At 40.6% G+C, this 13,124-nt stretch overlaps 4 protein-coding genes across 4 annotated transcripts; 1 reads left to right on the top strand and 3 right to left on the bottom strand.

Annotated features, from left to right (window-relative positions):
- Window positions 1-1,447: 1,447 nt before the first annotated feature.
- On the bottom strand, window positions 1,448-4,840 carry C5L36_0B10420 (uncharacterized protein; the record flags this gene model as incomplete). Its single annotated transcript, XM_029465425.1, has 1 exon — window positions 1,448-4,840. One exon carries the CDS (start codon window positions 4,838-4,840, stop codon window positions 1,448-1,450), a length of 3,393 nt encoding a protein of 1,130 aa, XP_029321284.1.
- Window positions 4,841-5,154: 314 nt separating this feature from the next.
- On the bottom strand, window positions 5,155-5,925 carry C5L36_0B10410 (uncharacterized protein; the record flags this gene model as incomplete). Its single annotated transcript, XM_029465424.1, has 1 exon — window positions 5,155-5,925. The coding sequence occupies one exon, from the start codon at window positions 5,923-5,925 to the stop codon at window positions 5,155-5,157; it is 771 nt and encodes a 256-aa protein (XP_029321283.1).
- A 288-nt stretch (window positions 5,926-6,213) lies between these two features.
- Window positions 6,214-7,569, top strand: C5L36_0B10400 (uncharacterized protein; the record flags this gene model as incomplete). Its single annotated transcript, XM_029465423.1, has 1 exon — window positions 6,214-7,569. The coding sequence occupies one exon, from the start codon at window positions 6,214-6,216 to the stop codon at window positions 7,567-7,569; it is 1,356 nt and encodes a 451-aa protein (XP_029321282.1).
- Window positions 7,570-7,577: 8 nt separating this feature from the next.
- On the bottom strand, window positions 7,578-12,875 carry C5L36_0B10390 (uncharacterized protein; the record flags this gene model as incomplete). Its single annotated transcript, XM_029465422.1, has 1 exon — window positions 7,578-12,875. The coding sequence occupies one exon, from the start codon at window positions 12,873-12,875 to the stop codon at window positions 7,578-7,580; it is 5,298 nt and encodes a 1,765-aa protein (XP_029321281.1).
- Between the last annotated feature and the right edge of the window lie 249 nt (window positions 12,876-13,124).

Genomic DNA, 13,124 nt, shown 5'->3' with positions numbered 1-13,124 from the left:
GTAGTTTTGGCTGGCGGAGATAACTTTGACTGGTTACGTAATGGGGAAAAAAGGAATGAAGGAGCCAAAAGAGGACCAACAGTACTGGTCCTAGAGTTATCAGCGACGTGTGTAGAACCTCTCAGGGGAAAGTGGAGGGTGTATATTGGTGTAGTACGGTGAGAGAGACCAACGTGGAGTTGAGCAGCGCAGTGTGAGTTGACCCAGCCTAGCTTAACCCAAGGACGAATATACAAGGATAATATAAAACAAAACCAAAACGCAAACCACAAAAAAAAACAAAATACCCTTAACTACAACCAAGTAAAGTAAAGCAGAATGGATTAACATGAGGAAGAAGTTAAAATAAGCGGTAGTGCAGTTCATACTGAATTCCAAAGTTGAAATGCAGAGAAAAAAAGCATGAAAAATTCTACTCCCTCAATTAGACAATGGTTTTAAAATGGAAACTGACAAAGTGAAAATAAAACTACCAGGGTACACCCCAATTGCCGGGGAGAAAAAACAAAACAAAAGACAGCCCCGAAACCTGGACGTTGGCCGTCTATATAGCCCCCCTCCCCCTCTCTTCCATCGCTGCTTTATAGACCCAATTCACCACCTCTCTGAACCCCATTGGAAGGTTCAACGTGTAACTCCCCCCTCCCCTCCCTTTTTATTACTTGCTTTTAATATCCACATAGAACAATGTCTCACTCGGCGCCATGCATTTTCTTCTGCAGAAGAAATAGAAAATTTTTGTGAAAATTCCAAAAGAAAAAAAAATAACCGCATTCTGCCCTGTTTCTTCCATGACTTCCTAGAAATCGTTTCTTGCATGTGAAGGAGTAAACCGTCCGTATCCATCCGGCAACCAGATCCATTCTTACATGTCTTGACGGGTTTATGCGTGTGTCTATGCGTGGTTGGCTGGCCTAAAAAATGCTGTGTGTATGGATATCTGTATACAGAAATACATTTACAGCGGGTCCACACTTTTGTACAATGATACGTTGTACTGTTGGTTTGTGTACTTTACAAAAATTTGACATGAAAAATTTATAAAGTCATAAATAGCCCAATACTTCTCCTGATTTCAAGAGAATAAAGAAACACCATTGGAGAAGGGGTAAAGGTGTCGTGTATTGGTGCTGTCTTTTCATTTGCTCTCTTTTCTGTCCTTCTCTGCCAACCTGGTTGTCATTTCTCCTACCCCCCCCCCCCCCTTTTTCCAGTGGAAGTAGGTCACTTTAAAACAACCAAAAAGTCACACTTTGCGAAAAAAATGGCGCGCACATAATAATCATATCGTTTAAATTGGTAACATCAGCAAGTGAAGAATAACTGTAGCACAATAACAATAGCAACTAATCGCACATGATCCCAATTCAGCCATGTGCCCACTTTTGATGACATTGTTGCTAGGCATGTCTTTGTTGGACTTACACATAAATACCCTTCTCCTTCCTTAGTGTTGATCCGGTGATTCGGAATTTCCAGCATTTTCATGATCCCATCCACTTCCAAACAAGAGCTCATCGAGCATTTCAACTCCCTCGTTACTGGTAAACCGACTGGGGAGCTCGATCGTCCTCTCAGGAGGTGCTGGCTCGCTCTCTAAACCTCCATCCCTCGTAGCATTCTTGTCCGTCTCACTCTGGAAGACCGTCGTTAGCCCAGACGGTATAGCATTGTTGACCTGGTTGAAAAACTCGTTGGTTGTGTCCAACACTTCAGCATCAATCCAGTCACTTCCTCCTTCACCTTCACCTTCACCTCCGTTTCCACTTATACTTCCATTTCCACCTCCATTTCCACCTCCATTTCCACCTCCATTTCCACCTCCATTTCCACCTCCATTTCCACCTCCATACTCATATCCAACTCCAGATCCACATTGGGATCCAGCTTGGCGTCTTCTCTCATGGTCCTTGTCTCCAGCATCGTTGTTGTGCTTCATAAAATCAAATAACCCCTGAATGTCAGGAGTAAACACACCCAGATCTTCCTGCTTCGCCGGATCTTGCATAGGTGTGGTCGAGATGCCGCCAGCTTCTTGTCCTTGTGGCTGTACTTGTTCTGCAACTTGTCTTTGTTCTTGCGCTTGCATTTGACCTTCGCCTCGCATCGCCGTCTCCGCCTGGTTGCTTTTTGCCCAACGGTCTCTCCTGATCTTCTCCGACTCACTTTTGTCCAACATGTACGGTGGCAAGAACCGCCCAAACACTTTCATTTCCATTTGATCCATAGGCCCAGGAACATACTTATACCCCGTAATGCCATTTGGGTCACTATTGTCAGGCGTGAATCCCTTCAATGGCGTCTTCCCATTCGGTGTGAACTGTGAAAATGGCGGCGTGTATGAGGTAACCATTTCATTCGCATTGCTACTACTGAACTGTTGGTTACCAAAGTCGTTGCTAGCACTGGCCATATGTGCAGGTACAAATTGCTCCATATTCTCCTCCTGACTCTTAGAACTAGCTCGAGCCGTTTTCCTATTCAACTGCTCAAATAAGGCGTTAAGTATATTGTATGTACGGCGTGCCGCCATGCTGCTGTCCTTTAGAATGTCCAACACCCTCTTACCATTTTCAGCATCTTTCTTGATTGCAATATACTCTTGGTCCAATTCCCCATTCTTGTTCACAGGAGGAGCAAAATGAACATAGTAGACTAGACATGCAACAGAGAAAAAAATGGTATAAATTGAAAACCAGTAAGACCCGCTCAACATGTTCTTGTTGATCATATCCTCGCTTAACTTGACAACCAGTCTGGCAACATTGATACAATTCTTAGCCTTTTCAATGCAGACAACATCATGCAATGAATTCGAACGCAACTTTGCCGACACATAATGAATAAATGGCCTATATAGGATAATCTTAACGTGTAAATAAGAAATATGTAGCAAACGGTTAGCTTTCAAGTACTTATGTGGTGGCTCGACACCAGGTTTCAACTCCAACGGTAGTCCATTCATCCAATCTTGTAGCTGCAATTCTAACTCATAAACATAACTACTTCTCATCGATTCATTGCTATTGGTGCTATTGGCGTTATTATCATTATCTCTATTCACCTTTTGTGGTTTAATTGGATATAATTTGGTGACGACTTCTTTCATGATCAAAATCAAACGCGTGTGTGCATTTGCAATGCCTGAACTGGATAGTCTATCGCCTTGCCTATCAAACCTGTAGCCAGTCACAGTTATGTTTTCATCGTCCAGTTCGATAGGCATGTCTTGATCAAAATCATCACTACTGATTGTTCTTGGTAGTCCAAGCATCGTATTGACATAGATATCCATCTTATATATTGTCCAGAATAGTCTTTTTCTAATTTCTAATTCAATCGGATTGAACGGGTAGTCTAACTTTCTATGCAGCCCCTCTCTGAGTGCGGCACGTAATGCAATACCAATATACGCATAACATGTCGATAATCTGGCTGAACATTGTAGAAAAATAATTAACATGACAATTGTTTGGATGCCATAAGTATCTCTTGTATCTGTGATGTCAATTAGTTTCCTTGCAGCTATGAAATATCTGTAACCTTCATCTTCGACGTCTTGTCTTTGGATATGATCTGAAGCCGGAGATCCAACGCCTATATCTTCATCATCACTTTCCTCCTTCTCGCCGTTGTTTCCATCATTCTTCCCTTCTCCGGATTTTGAAGCTGCCAGTTTTAAGGTATTTTCATCACTTTTATAGAACAGCGCACCACATGCCATAACCGAATACACAAGTGGTAAAAAGCGCTGTTGTTTATTAGAATATTGATTTGGGTCCGTATCATAAAGTTCATTCAAATCCTCAATGAATGCCACACGATGATAAAACCTAAACAAAACACATGCATTCTCCCAGGTTTTTGTGATTAGATCAAGTGCAACCTCTCTAGAAGGTAAGATAATCTTGATCTCTTTACCCATTGAAGACTGCAACGACCCATCAATATCTTGACTCTGATTACTATTGAGGTTCAAGCTGCTGTTTATTCGTGAAATAGATGGATTTTCTGGTGCCTGGGACGGCTGTGAAAGTGGCTGTGATTGTGACTGCGGCTGCGACTGCAAGTGATCAGGCTGTAAGAATTGCGATGGTGGTAATTTTGAGATGGGTATACTGGGTAGGGGCATATCAGGCAACGAGTCATAAACTTTGGCAATCTGTTTACTTGAAGCTTTAGATACATCTTTATTATTCTGTCTCAATTTATTCAATGCAGTCATTAACTTCATTGGATTAATAGGTTTGGGATTATCATTCAAGTCGGTCAACTTAATATCCGGTAACAAGCGATGCAAGATATCATCGTATAGTTTCAACCTATCGGTGAGTTTGGAGAAGAGCTCCGGATTTGAGGCCGCAAGTACCGAGACAGTTGACGAATTGAATCTCTCCATTGATTGAGATTGAGGTGTTTTACTTTTCACAGTATTGACACTCTTGAAATTCACCTTTGGTTTAATATAGGGCGATTTTGCTTGCGTCTGTCCATGTCCATGTTCGTGATTCTTACTTCCCTCTTTCGATACAAAGGACGATGCCGGCGGTGGTGGTGGTGGTTTCCTCTTTGATTTATTTGGTTGTGCATATGTGCACTCATAATTATAGACTGTACAATGAATGCACGGCAAATCACCAGAGCATTTGATCTTCAATTTCCGGCATCTGTCACACGCCCTAACAACCCTTCTACGTTTGGTACCATTTTGCATACCTTCTGGAAGCAAAATAACCTTGGGAGGATCCTGATTCTGGTTATCTTCTGGATCCTGTCCTATGGACGCGTTTTCTAATTTCATCGGTGAAGAATCACTCTGCTGGTTTTGTCTCTTCCCCATAGTGCTCTCTGTTTACTCTATGGTCTTTCTTGTTTTCCTTATTCCTTTGATTCTCCCTTCAGAAAAAAAAAAGAAAAAAAAAAGAACGTCAGTTTATGACAATTCAAAGAACATCTCTAACTCTTCTTATTCTTCTTCTTCTTCTCCCCAGGAGAACCTCCGCTGTTGATTTTCAACTTGCAGTAGTTCAAATTCCTCTTCACTTTCCGGATGCGCGCAAAAAAACTCACTTTTACTGTTAGCCAATTTATAATGAGTCCTTAATAAATGGCAATAAATTCGCGCATTCTTTCCTTCTAATCAAACTATACACTCTATCCAATCAATCTATTCTGTCCCAGCAATTTTACAAGCCAAGAAGGACGTTTCTCTCTCGGTGGGAGCGCCACCGTCAAGGGAAGACCCACTAAGAGTGGTGCAGATGGCGGTAGCACGGACGGCTTCTGGCGGCGCCGCTGCTCTGCCGCGCGCAGAAGCGTCGAGGGAATTTGGGGAGAACGGGAAAGCGAGGACGGTAGCACGTCTATGGAGGACGCTGGGGCGCCCGGTGATACCGCAGTGGTCGATTCTGAGTGTAGCACAGGGTCCTCCTCTGTCTTTGAGGGACAAGATAGTGGCTCTACTAATTCCACTCGAACTAGTTCAAGATAAATCTCTGCCCGATAGCTGGTTTTATTGGCATAGACACGATACTCATTGAGTATGGCAGAATAATTCCACCGTTGGATGTGTCTTAAAACACCGACAATGACATCACTTGTGTCTACCACTAGACAGTTATAATTGTCGACATTAAGAAGCACCTCAATGGCTTCTGAGACTATTCTTGGTTTTAGAACCATCCATTCTTGAGCTTCTACATTGATATCCTCCTCAACAACCGTTCCCGACGTAGTCATGTGGTGTATTCTGATGTCATGTTCCTCGATGAAATGTCGTATAGCACGTGGGGGTTTCTCCTCGTTGATCCACAAGATGGTATTCAAACTAAGCGACTTCAAGAATGATATATTGATGGCGTCTAATCTTGAACATCGAAATATCCCAATATCGACCATCGAGTAATTGAGGGGTGGAACTAGCATTTCTGTTATTAGATGGCAATGATAGAAAAAAAAAACTAGCTATATCGCCCAACTTTGTTCATTTATCAGTAGCAGAATGTCCAAGTCTGAACATACATAACCATTTCTTATGATGTGCAAAAAAAAAAGGAGGGAAAACACAAACCGAGAGCGAATCAAACATTCAAAGTTTATGGCAGAAAAACAACCTTTTTTTGGTGACAGTTGCCTCTAACACGTGTAATTACTATATTGAACTTGGCTACATATAGAGACACCATTATTCCAGGGTTAAATTAAAAGAGTATAATGCCAAAAGTTGCTTTTATTCATCCGGATTTAGGAATCGGAGGTGCCGAAAGACTTATAGTCGATGCAGCTTTGGCTTTAAAATCAAAAGGACATGATGTCACTCTCTTTACATCCCATTGTGATCCCAAACACTGTTTTGAAGAAGTTAAAGATTTAGATGTCGAGGTTTATGGTGATTTTTTGCCAACGAGTTTCTTGAATAAGTTTTACATTGTCTTTGCATTCTTAAGACAGTTGTATTTGTCCATCAAATTGATCATTACCCTGCAATTCTACCAATACGATATAATTATCTTAGATCAACTATCGTACTGTATACCACTACTTCAAATTTTCTCTTGGAACACTAAGATTTTATTCTACTGCCATTTCCCTGACAAACTGTTGGCTTCTCATAAATCCTTGATTAGAAAAATCTATCGGTTATTGTTTGATATAGTTGAAGATATATCGACTTCTTATGCTGACGAAGTTGTTGTGAATTCCAAGTTTACAAAATCAGTTGTGCAAAGAGAATTCAAATTAGTATCAGGTGAACTAAAGGTTGTTTATCCGTGTGTAGAAACCGATACTCGGGTATTTGCTCCCTCCAAGAATGCACTTTCATTTGTTGACAAAACATTAGGAGATAGATCGTTTTTTCTTTCAATTAATCGTTTCGAAAGGAAAAAGAATATTAAATTAGCTCTCCAAGCATTTGCAAAATATCTAGAAGAATCAAAGGATAAGAAACAAGTTCTAATTATTGCCGGCGGTTTCGATAATCGTGTAACAGAAAATGTCGAATACTTCAACGAATTATCTCAGTTGTGTGATTCAGCTGGCTTTGAGTATGTAGAAATAATACAATCAGAGCCACCTTCAACTATCGCAGTCACTACAAACGTTATATTTATTAAGAATCTCGCTACAGATCTGAAAAATGCCTTTATTTCTAAATGTGACGCATTGTTATATACCCCAACCAATGAACATTTTGGAATTGTTCCCCTAGAGGCAATGAGACTGGGTAAGCTAGTTGTTGCAGATAAATCAGGAGGGCCGCTAGAAACAATTGTTGACTATGCGAAATCTGAGGAGTTCACTGGGTTCACTGTAGAATCCGAAACCAACAAATGGGAAAAAACGCTGGAACTCATTAAAACATTTACAAATGAGCAAAGCGAGGATATTTCCAAGCGTGCCATAAAGAGAGTAGATGAGATGTTTTCCTTCAATGCTATGCAAACGCAATTGGATACTATTGTTACTCAGTTGGTGAAAAAGCAAACTTCGCATAAATTAGCCCATGTTGTAGTTCCCTTGATATCATTAGTGTTTGCATGGTTTGCATCTAAAGCTGTAAAAACATAAGCTATAACTTATTCAGTGTCTGTTACAATTGCCTCCTCTGTATTCATTCCTAAACTTTGAACCTTTGTAAGTATCTCCTTAAGTTTGTCACGTGTAATTGGGTATTCAATGACATAATCATAAACATCAGAGCTTTCTCCCTTGGCGTATGGTGTTAGAGCAACTATAGTTGTGTTTGTGTTCAACGAAGTCGTATGTCTAATCAACTTAACCAGGTCAAGTGAACTCAACCGATGAGATTCACTGGAGGTGAAAATAATGTCAAATGCAATATTCCCGCTTGCTAGTTTAATCAATTCGGATCCACTCGCACATGAAAAGACGATACAACCTAGATTTTCCAAGTCACGCGTGATTGAATATCTATGAATAGGAATTGGTTCAAACAACAAAACTGAAAGGGTAGGTAATAGAGAGGGCATCTTCGCTGTTGTTGATGATGAGGAGGTTCTGATCCTTGGCCCCCTGAGATTTCGGGTGTTCAATCTGGACAGCCTAGAACTTCTTTCCTCTGTATCTGAGGATGAAGGTGAAAAATCACTCATTGTACGTGTAAAAGACTTGGTAAGGATATGAATAGCAGGTGAACTCTCTTTTCTTTTGCCGATCCCTGGGCGTGATTCTTCGATAAAAGATTGATTTCTCACTGTGGGAGAAGGTATGAACGTTAGAACAGGCGATTTAAGACCTGTGATTAGTTGTGGATTGGGCGACATGGACCTCTTGTTTGGAGTGAGGCCATGTTGAGTCCTACCTCTTGATATTGTCCCACTACCCGGTGTAGCAGGTGCAGAATTCATATTGAAGCATCCATTGCCTGATGATCCAGTTGATTGGGAATATGCTATCTCGCTCGATGTGATTGATGACACACTATTTCTGTGCTCTGCATGCTCGGATTTCAACCTATTAATCGCATCTTTGTTCTGTTTCTCTAAAACCATCAAATTTCTAAATTGAAAGGACCCAAATTCTGAGTTGCTTCCTGCATCATTCAGCCTTGAGCCTCTTCTTTCTCTATTTGTGAAAAACTGACCATGTCTAGAAAAACTATTTCTTGGTGAAACAAGATTTGATGAACTTGAGTCTGCTTTCTTGATTTGGAAATAATCAGGGGGGTCTTCCTCCTCCTCATCTTCCTCATCTGTAATTTCTACATCAAGATCCTTAGTGTAGTCTGTAGTAGCACTTTCGGTGCAAGAATTCTGTTGGTTCGAATTCAAATTCAAATGATCAATGTTAATATCATCATCTGTTGGGAACTCTGCCATCTCTGCACCTCTGTTATCAAAGTAATCAGTAGATTCAGGATGGTCGGTTTCGGGGACAAAGGAAGCTTCTTCATTAAATAATGTCTCCCAATTGATTCCTTCAAAATATGGATGGTCCATTATTTCTTGCGAACCATCGGCGCCTAGTCTTTTTGTAGGATCTTTAATAAGCAACTTCTCAATTAAATCGTGCGCCTTGTCAGAACAATAAGTCTTGAATTCTTCAGGTGGAAGATTCGGCCACTGAATATCACCATACAAAATATTATTGAAAACTTTATCAGGTGTATCATCATTAAATGGAGGATACCCAAATAAAAACTCAAATAATATACATCCAATTGACCACCAGTCACTTGTCTTGTCTTGTCCTTTACCTGCAACAGTTTCGGGTGCAAGATAATCCGGTGTACCAACGAACTTTCTAGATTGAGTACTATGATCTGGATCAAAAAGTGCGTACGTTTTAGGAGCTTCGATCACTGCTTGCGCTGATTCATCTTTTGAAAATCTGGACTGAATGGGAGATAATAAAGCACTCGAATCTGAAGTAGCAGAGCCTATCGACAAGTTCCTTGCAGAGGGTCTATTTGGCCTTGTTTTAGTATCTTGCTGGAGTGAACTAATAGCTGAAGGGGTAAATACTCGGTTTGAATCATTAGATGCATTTGCAATTGATGGCGAATAGTCCTTAATTGCCGCTTTATCCACAGAGCTATCGGATTTCGAAGTAGTCATGGGATATTCGTATTTCGTAAAGCTTGATTCGTTTGTCTTGAAACTATCATCAGTGTTGGTTATATCTAAGGACCCAGGTTTGGAGGAATCAGGAGTAGTCACCTTCGATCCTGCGGTTGAGACAGGTTCTAAACCTAAAACACTACGGTGACTTGAACTACTCCCACGTTTACCACTTCCAGCAGTTCCTTGAAATAAATTCTGAAGCTGATATTTCGCCACCGCCTTTTGTCTGTTAACCAACCCCATTCTACTCAACCCAAAGTCCGTTAATTTGATGTGACCAGAATGATCAATCAATAAATTATCTGGTTTTAAATCCCTGTGAACAATACCCTTAGAATGTAGATCATTAACTCCCACAATAACCTCAGCAATATATCTTTTTGCCCAAACGTCTGGTAATGTACCCATATTTTTCAACAAAGTTGCCAGGTCACCACCATTCAAATATTCCATAACCAAATATAAGTAATGTGTACTTTGGAAGGAAGCAATCAACTGGACAACATGCTTCGAATCAGACTGCGCCATCATAATAGCACGTTCGGCCTTCACATTTGTCACTTGATTTTTGGCAATCATATCGGATTTTTTCAAAACTTTGATGGCTACCAAATCACCTGTGAGTTTCCTTTTAGCAAGAAAAACAGAACCAAAAGCACCCTTGCTAATTGGTTTAATAACCTCATAATCTTTAATTGACGGTAATGAGTGCTTAGTTGAAGTCGGAGCCAATAGGGGAGATATTGGGGGCCTCTCATTTGATGATGTTATTGCAACAGGCGTGGATAATAACTTATTGTAATTACTACCCTCGTTTGTTTGAGAATAAGAAGTTGGGAGATGAGATGAATGAAATGTTTCCGATTTTCTGAATGTTTTTTGAATTGAAGCCAACGGTAATGAATATCCAGGTGAAGAAGGCCTTCTGGATGTGGAAATACTACTGGTAGAAAGCTTTTTGCCTTTATCTTCTTCATTGGCAATAGTAATAACAGGAGTTGACCTCCTTTGGATTAATGCTGAGTTTTTAGGTGTAGAACTGCCAGATATTCTCAAACCATCCTTTGAATCAGCATGTGAAAAGTCATCTAGAAAAGAGTTATTAAAGAGGATGCCACTGGTTTGTATTTTAGGTGATTTGATAACCTGAGGCTGAAAGGGAATGGCTAATTTGGAGCTTCTACCAGACCTAATAGACAGGGTATCATTCTCTGATTCTGGTTCTGACATGCAGAATACGTGTTCCTTGATTTTTTTGATAACATTCTGAACGGCCAACAGGACCAGTTCATTCGTTTCTTTTGTTATTCTATCTACATACTGTAGGATATGGGCATATCTTTCTAAAGCTTCTAATTTCTTATCAACTAATTCCTTTGTATCTTCAGTAATTTGATGAATTGCAGGGTCACTTGAAGCAGGCAATCTCAACTCTTTGAGGTTATTTAACGCATTTTGAGAGATTGGAGAGTAAGCAATCTCATGTAGCTCATTAGGATTTCTCCCTCTACTGTGATCATCCCTAATTTCACCAGGGTTAATTTTGAGGGCTTCGTCGCAATACGCAATGACACTTTCAAGACTCTTGAATGGAAATCTTATTTGTGGAAACAAAGTTCCAGAACTTTTTCTTCTTTGCATTATTATAGGCAAATTGTTTGCCTGGCCTGTATTTTGAGGACCACAAGGAATAGCATAGCCTTTATACTCATTGACTGATACAAAACTTGAGGAGGACGAGTTGGTGGAATTTTCACTTGAAACCGACGAATTAGAGGATGAACCAATTGGTGATGCAACCAATGAGCCCAAAGAGTTCAAAGAACTATTGGATGATGAATTATTTGATGGGCTTGCTGGAGATGCTGCTAGTTTCCGGTGTAAGGTTTCAAGGATATTACTCAACAATTTCCGATGTTCATGCAACTCTTCTTGTCGAGCATATACAAAGTCTTCTGCTCTATGCTCAACCAAACATAATTCTGTATGTTTCTCTAGCCACCAATTGGGAACTTTTTCCTCGCATATTCTGCACAACTCCATTTCCGGAGCTGGCAATTCACTTTCATCAGTAATTCCCATATCTGTTAGGTATAACATATAGGATTCCAATAAGTTTACACCAAAAGTGCCGATAGTAGATATCAATTCTTCTGATAGTTCTAGAGTAACGTCTTGAATCGGCACCCATGGCTTTACTATCCACATCGTATGTGTTGCAATGTCAAATTTGTCATGAATAATAATACCTTGTGCTTCTAATTCTATAAAGTCACCATCTGTTGTAATTGTTGATGCATCCGAATGTATACTTAACGAATCATCATCTGAATTATCATTCGAACGCAAATTTATCGATTCAATGTTCTTATTAGAAGATAAAACCGAGTCTCCTGAGGATGTTTTTGACGATGCATCAGAGTGTCTCCTGTTTTTCAAATTTGTATTCACTATAAACCTAATTTTGTAGGTCTCGTTGTCTACCATCATAATCTTGGTAGCCTTTGTAAACACATCCTTATCTTCATCATCACCTACTATAAAATTCCTGATTGGTTTGTTGATGATTTTCGATAGATTGGTCCCCACAACGGTTTCCCAAACTTTACTGATGAACTTCACGTTGCCTTCTAAGTCCAACTCAAGTACCATAGCAGGGTTTGGCTGAAGAGCCGAACCGACTGCCTCATCCAAATTATCGTTAGAAGATAGCAGGGGGGTTGACTCGGAGCTCATGTTTGGAGCAGTGCCACCTTCATTATTTGCCAAGGGAGATGCCGATCTAGGGAAGTGGTGGTACTCGTTCAGATGAGAGAGATTCAATCGGTTCAGTGAGCTTGGTGAGCCCAACCTAGACTTTGTTGTTGTAGGACTTTCGCCCGCCTGTGTTTTCAGCAACGGGCTGTACGAGCTTTTATTGGAGGAAGTATTATTGACTAGATTAGCTGATAGAGGCCTATTTCGAGTTGGCCTTGGAGCAGGTAAAGAGGAAGCAGAATAAGATGGAGCAGCAACTATATGAAGCGACGACGCATTAGTTGGAGAAGGAGAAGAATCTCTGTCTGGGGTATAGGGGGTATAATGGAGGTCGTTGTTAAGCATTGTATGGGCACGGCTGGGAAATCTTAAAGAGGAAGACCGTGACGGAACATTACTTGGGTAGACAGAGTTGGAATTGGAGTTGGAGTTGGAGCTGGATGTCGAATATGAGAGAGATGTTGATCTCAATCTGGAACCACCGTCAGGAGACTCTAGTCTGCCTGTGAAGGAGTTTCGTTGGCAGTTGTTCATCTAGTCTAATTGGACACAACCGGAAGAATACCACTGTATAGAGGGTCCACTCGATTGTTCCACTCCAAAAGTATGGTTGTTTATCTAACACGTGTTGGTATAGGAAACTCCAAGTCAGCTAGAGATCCAAAATGCATATTCATTTCCATATTGCATGCATGCTTGCCAAATGAGTCTTCCCCTTAACTTCATGCATGGGAGCGAAATCCGGGGATGCTGGTCCCACAACAGTATTTCAAGCTGTGGTGC

This window comes from Pichia kudriavzevii, chromosome 2 (genome assembly GCF_003054445.1).
Source record: "Pichia kudriavzevii chromosome 2, complete sequence".
In the NCBI taxonomy this organism is placed as follows: Eukaryota; Fungi; Ascomycota; class Pichiomycetes; order Pichiales; family Pichiaceae; genus Pichia; species Pichia kudriavzevii.
The sequence above is the reverse complement of the archived record's forward strand: the minus strand, read 5'-3'. Positions and strand labels throughout refer to the sequence as shown.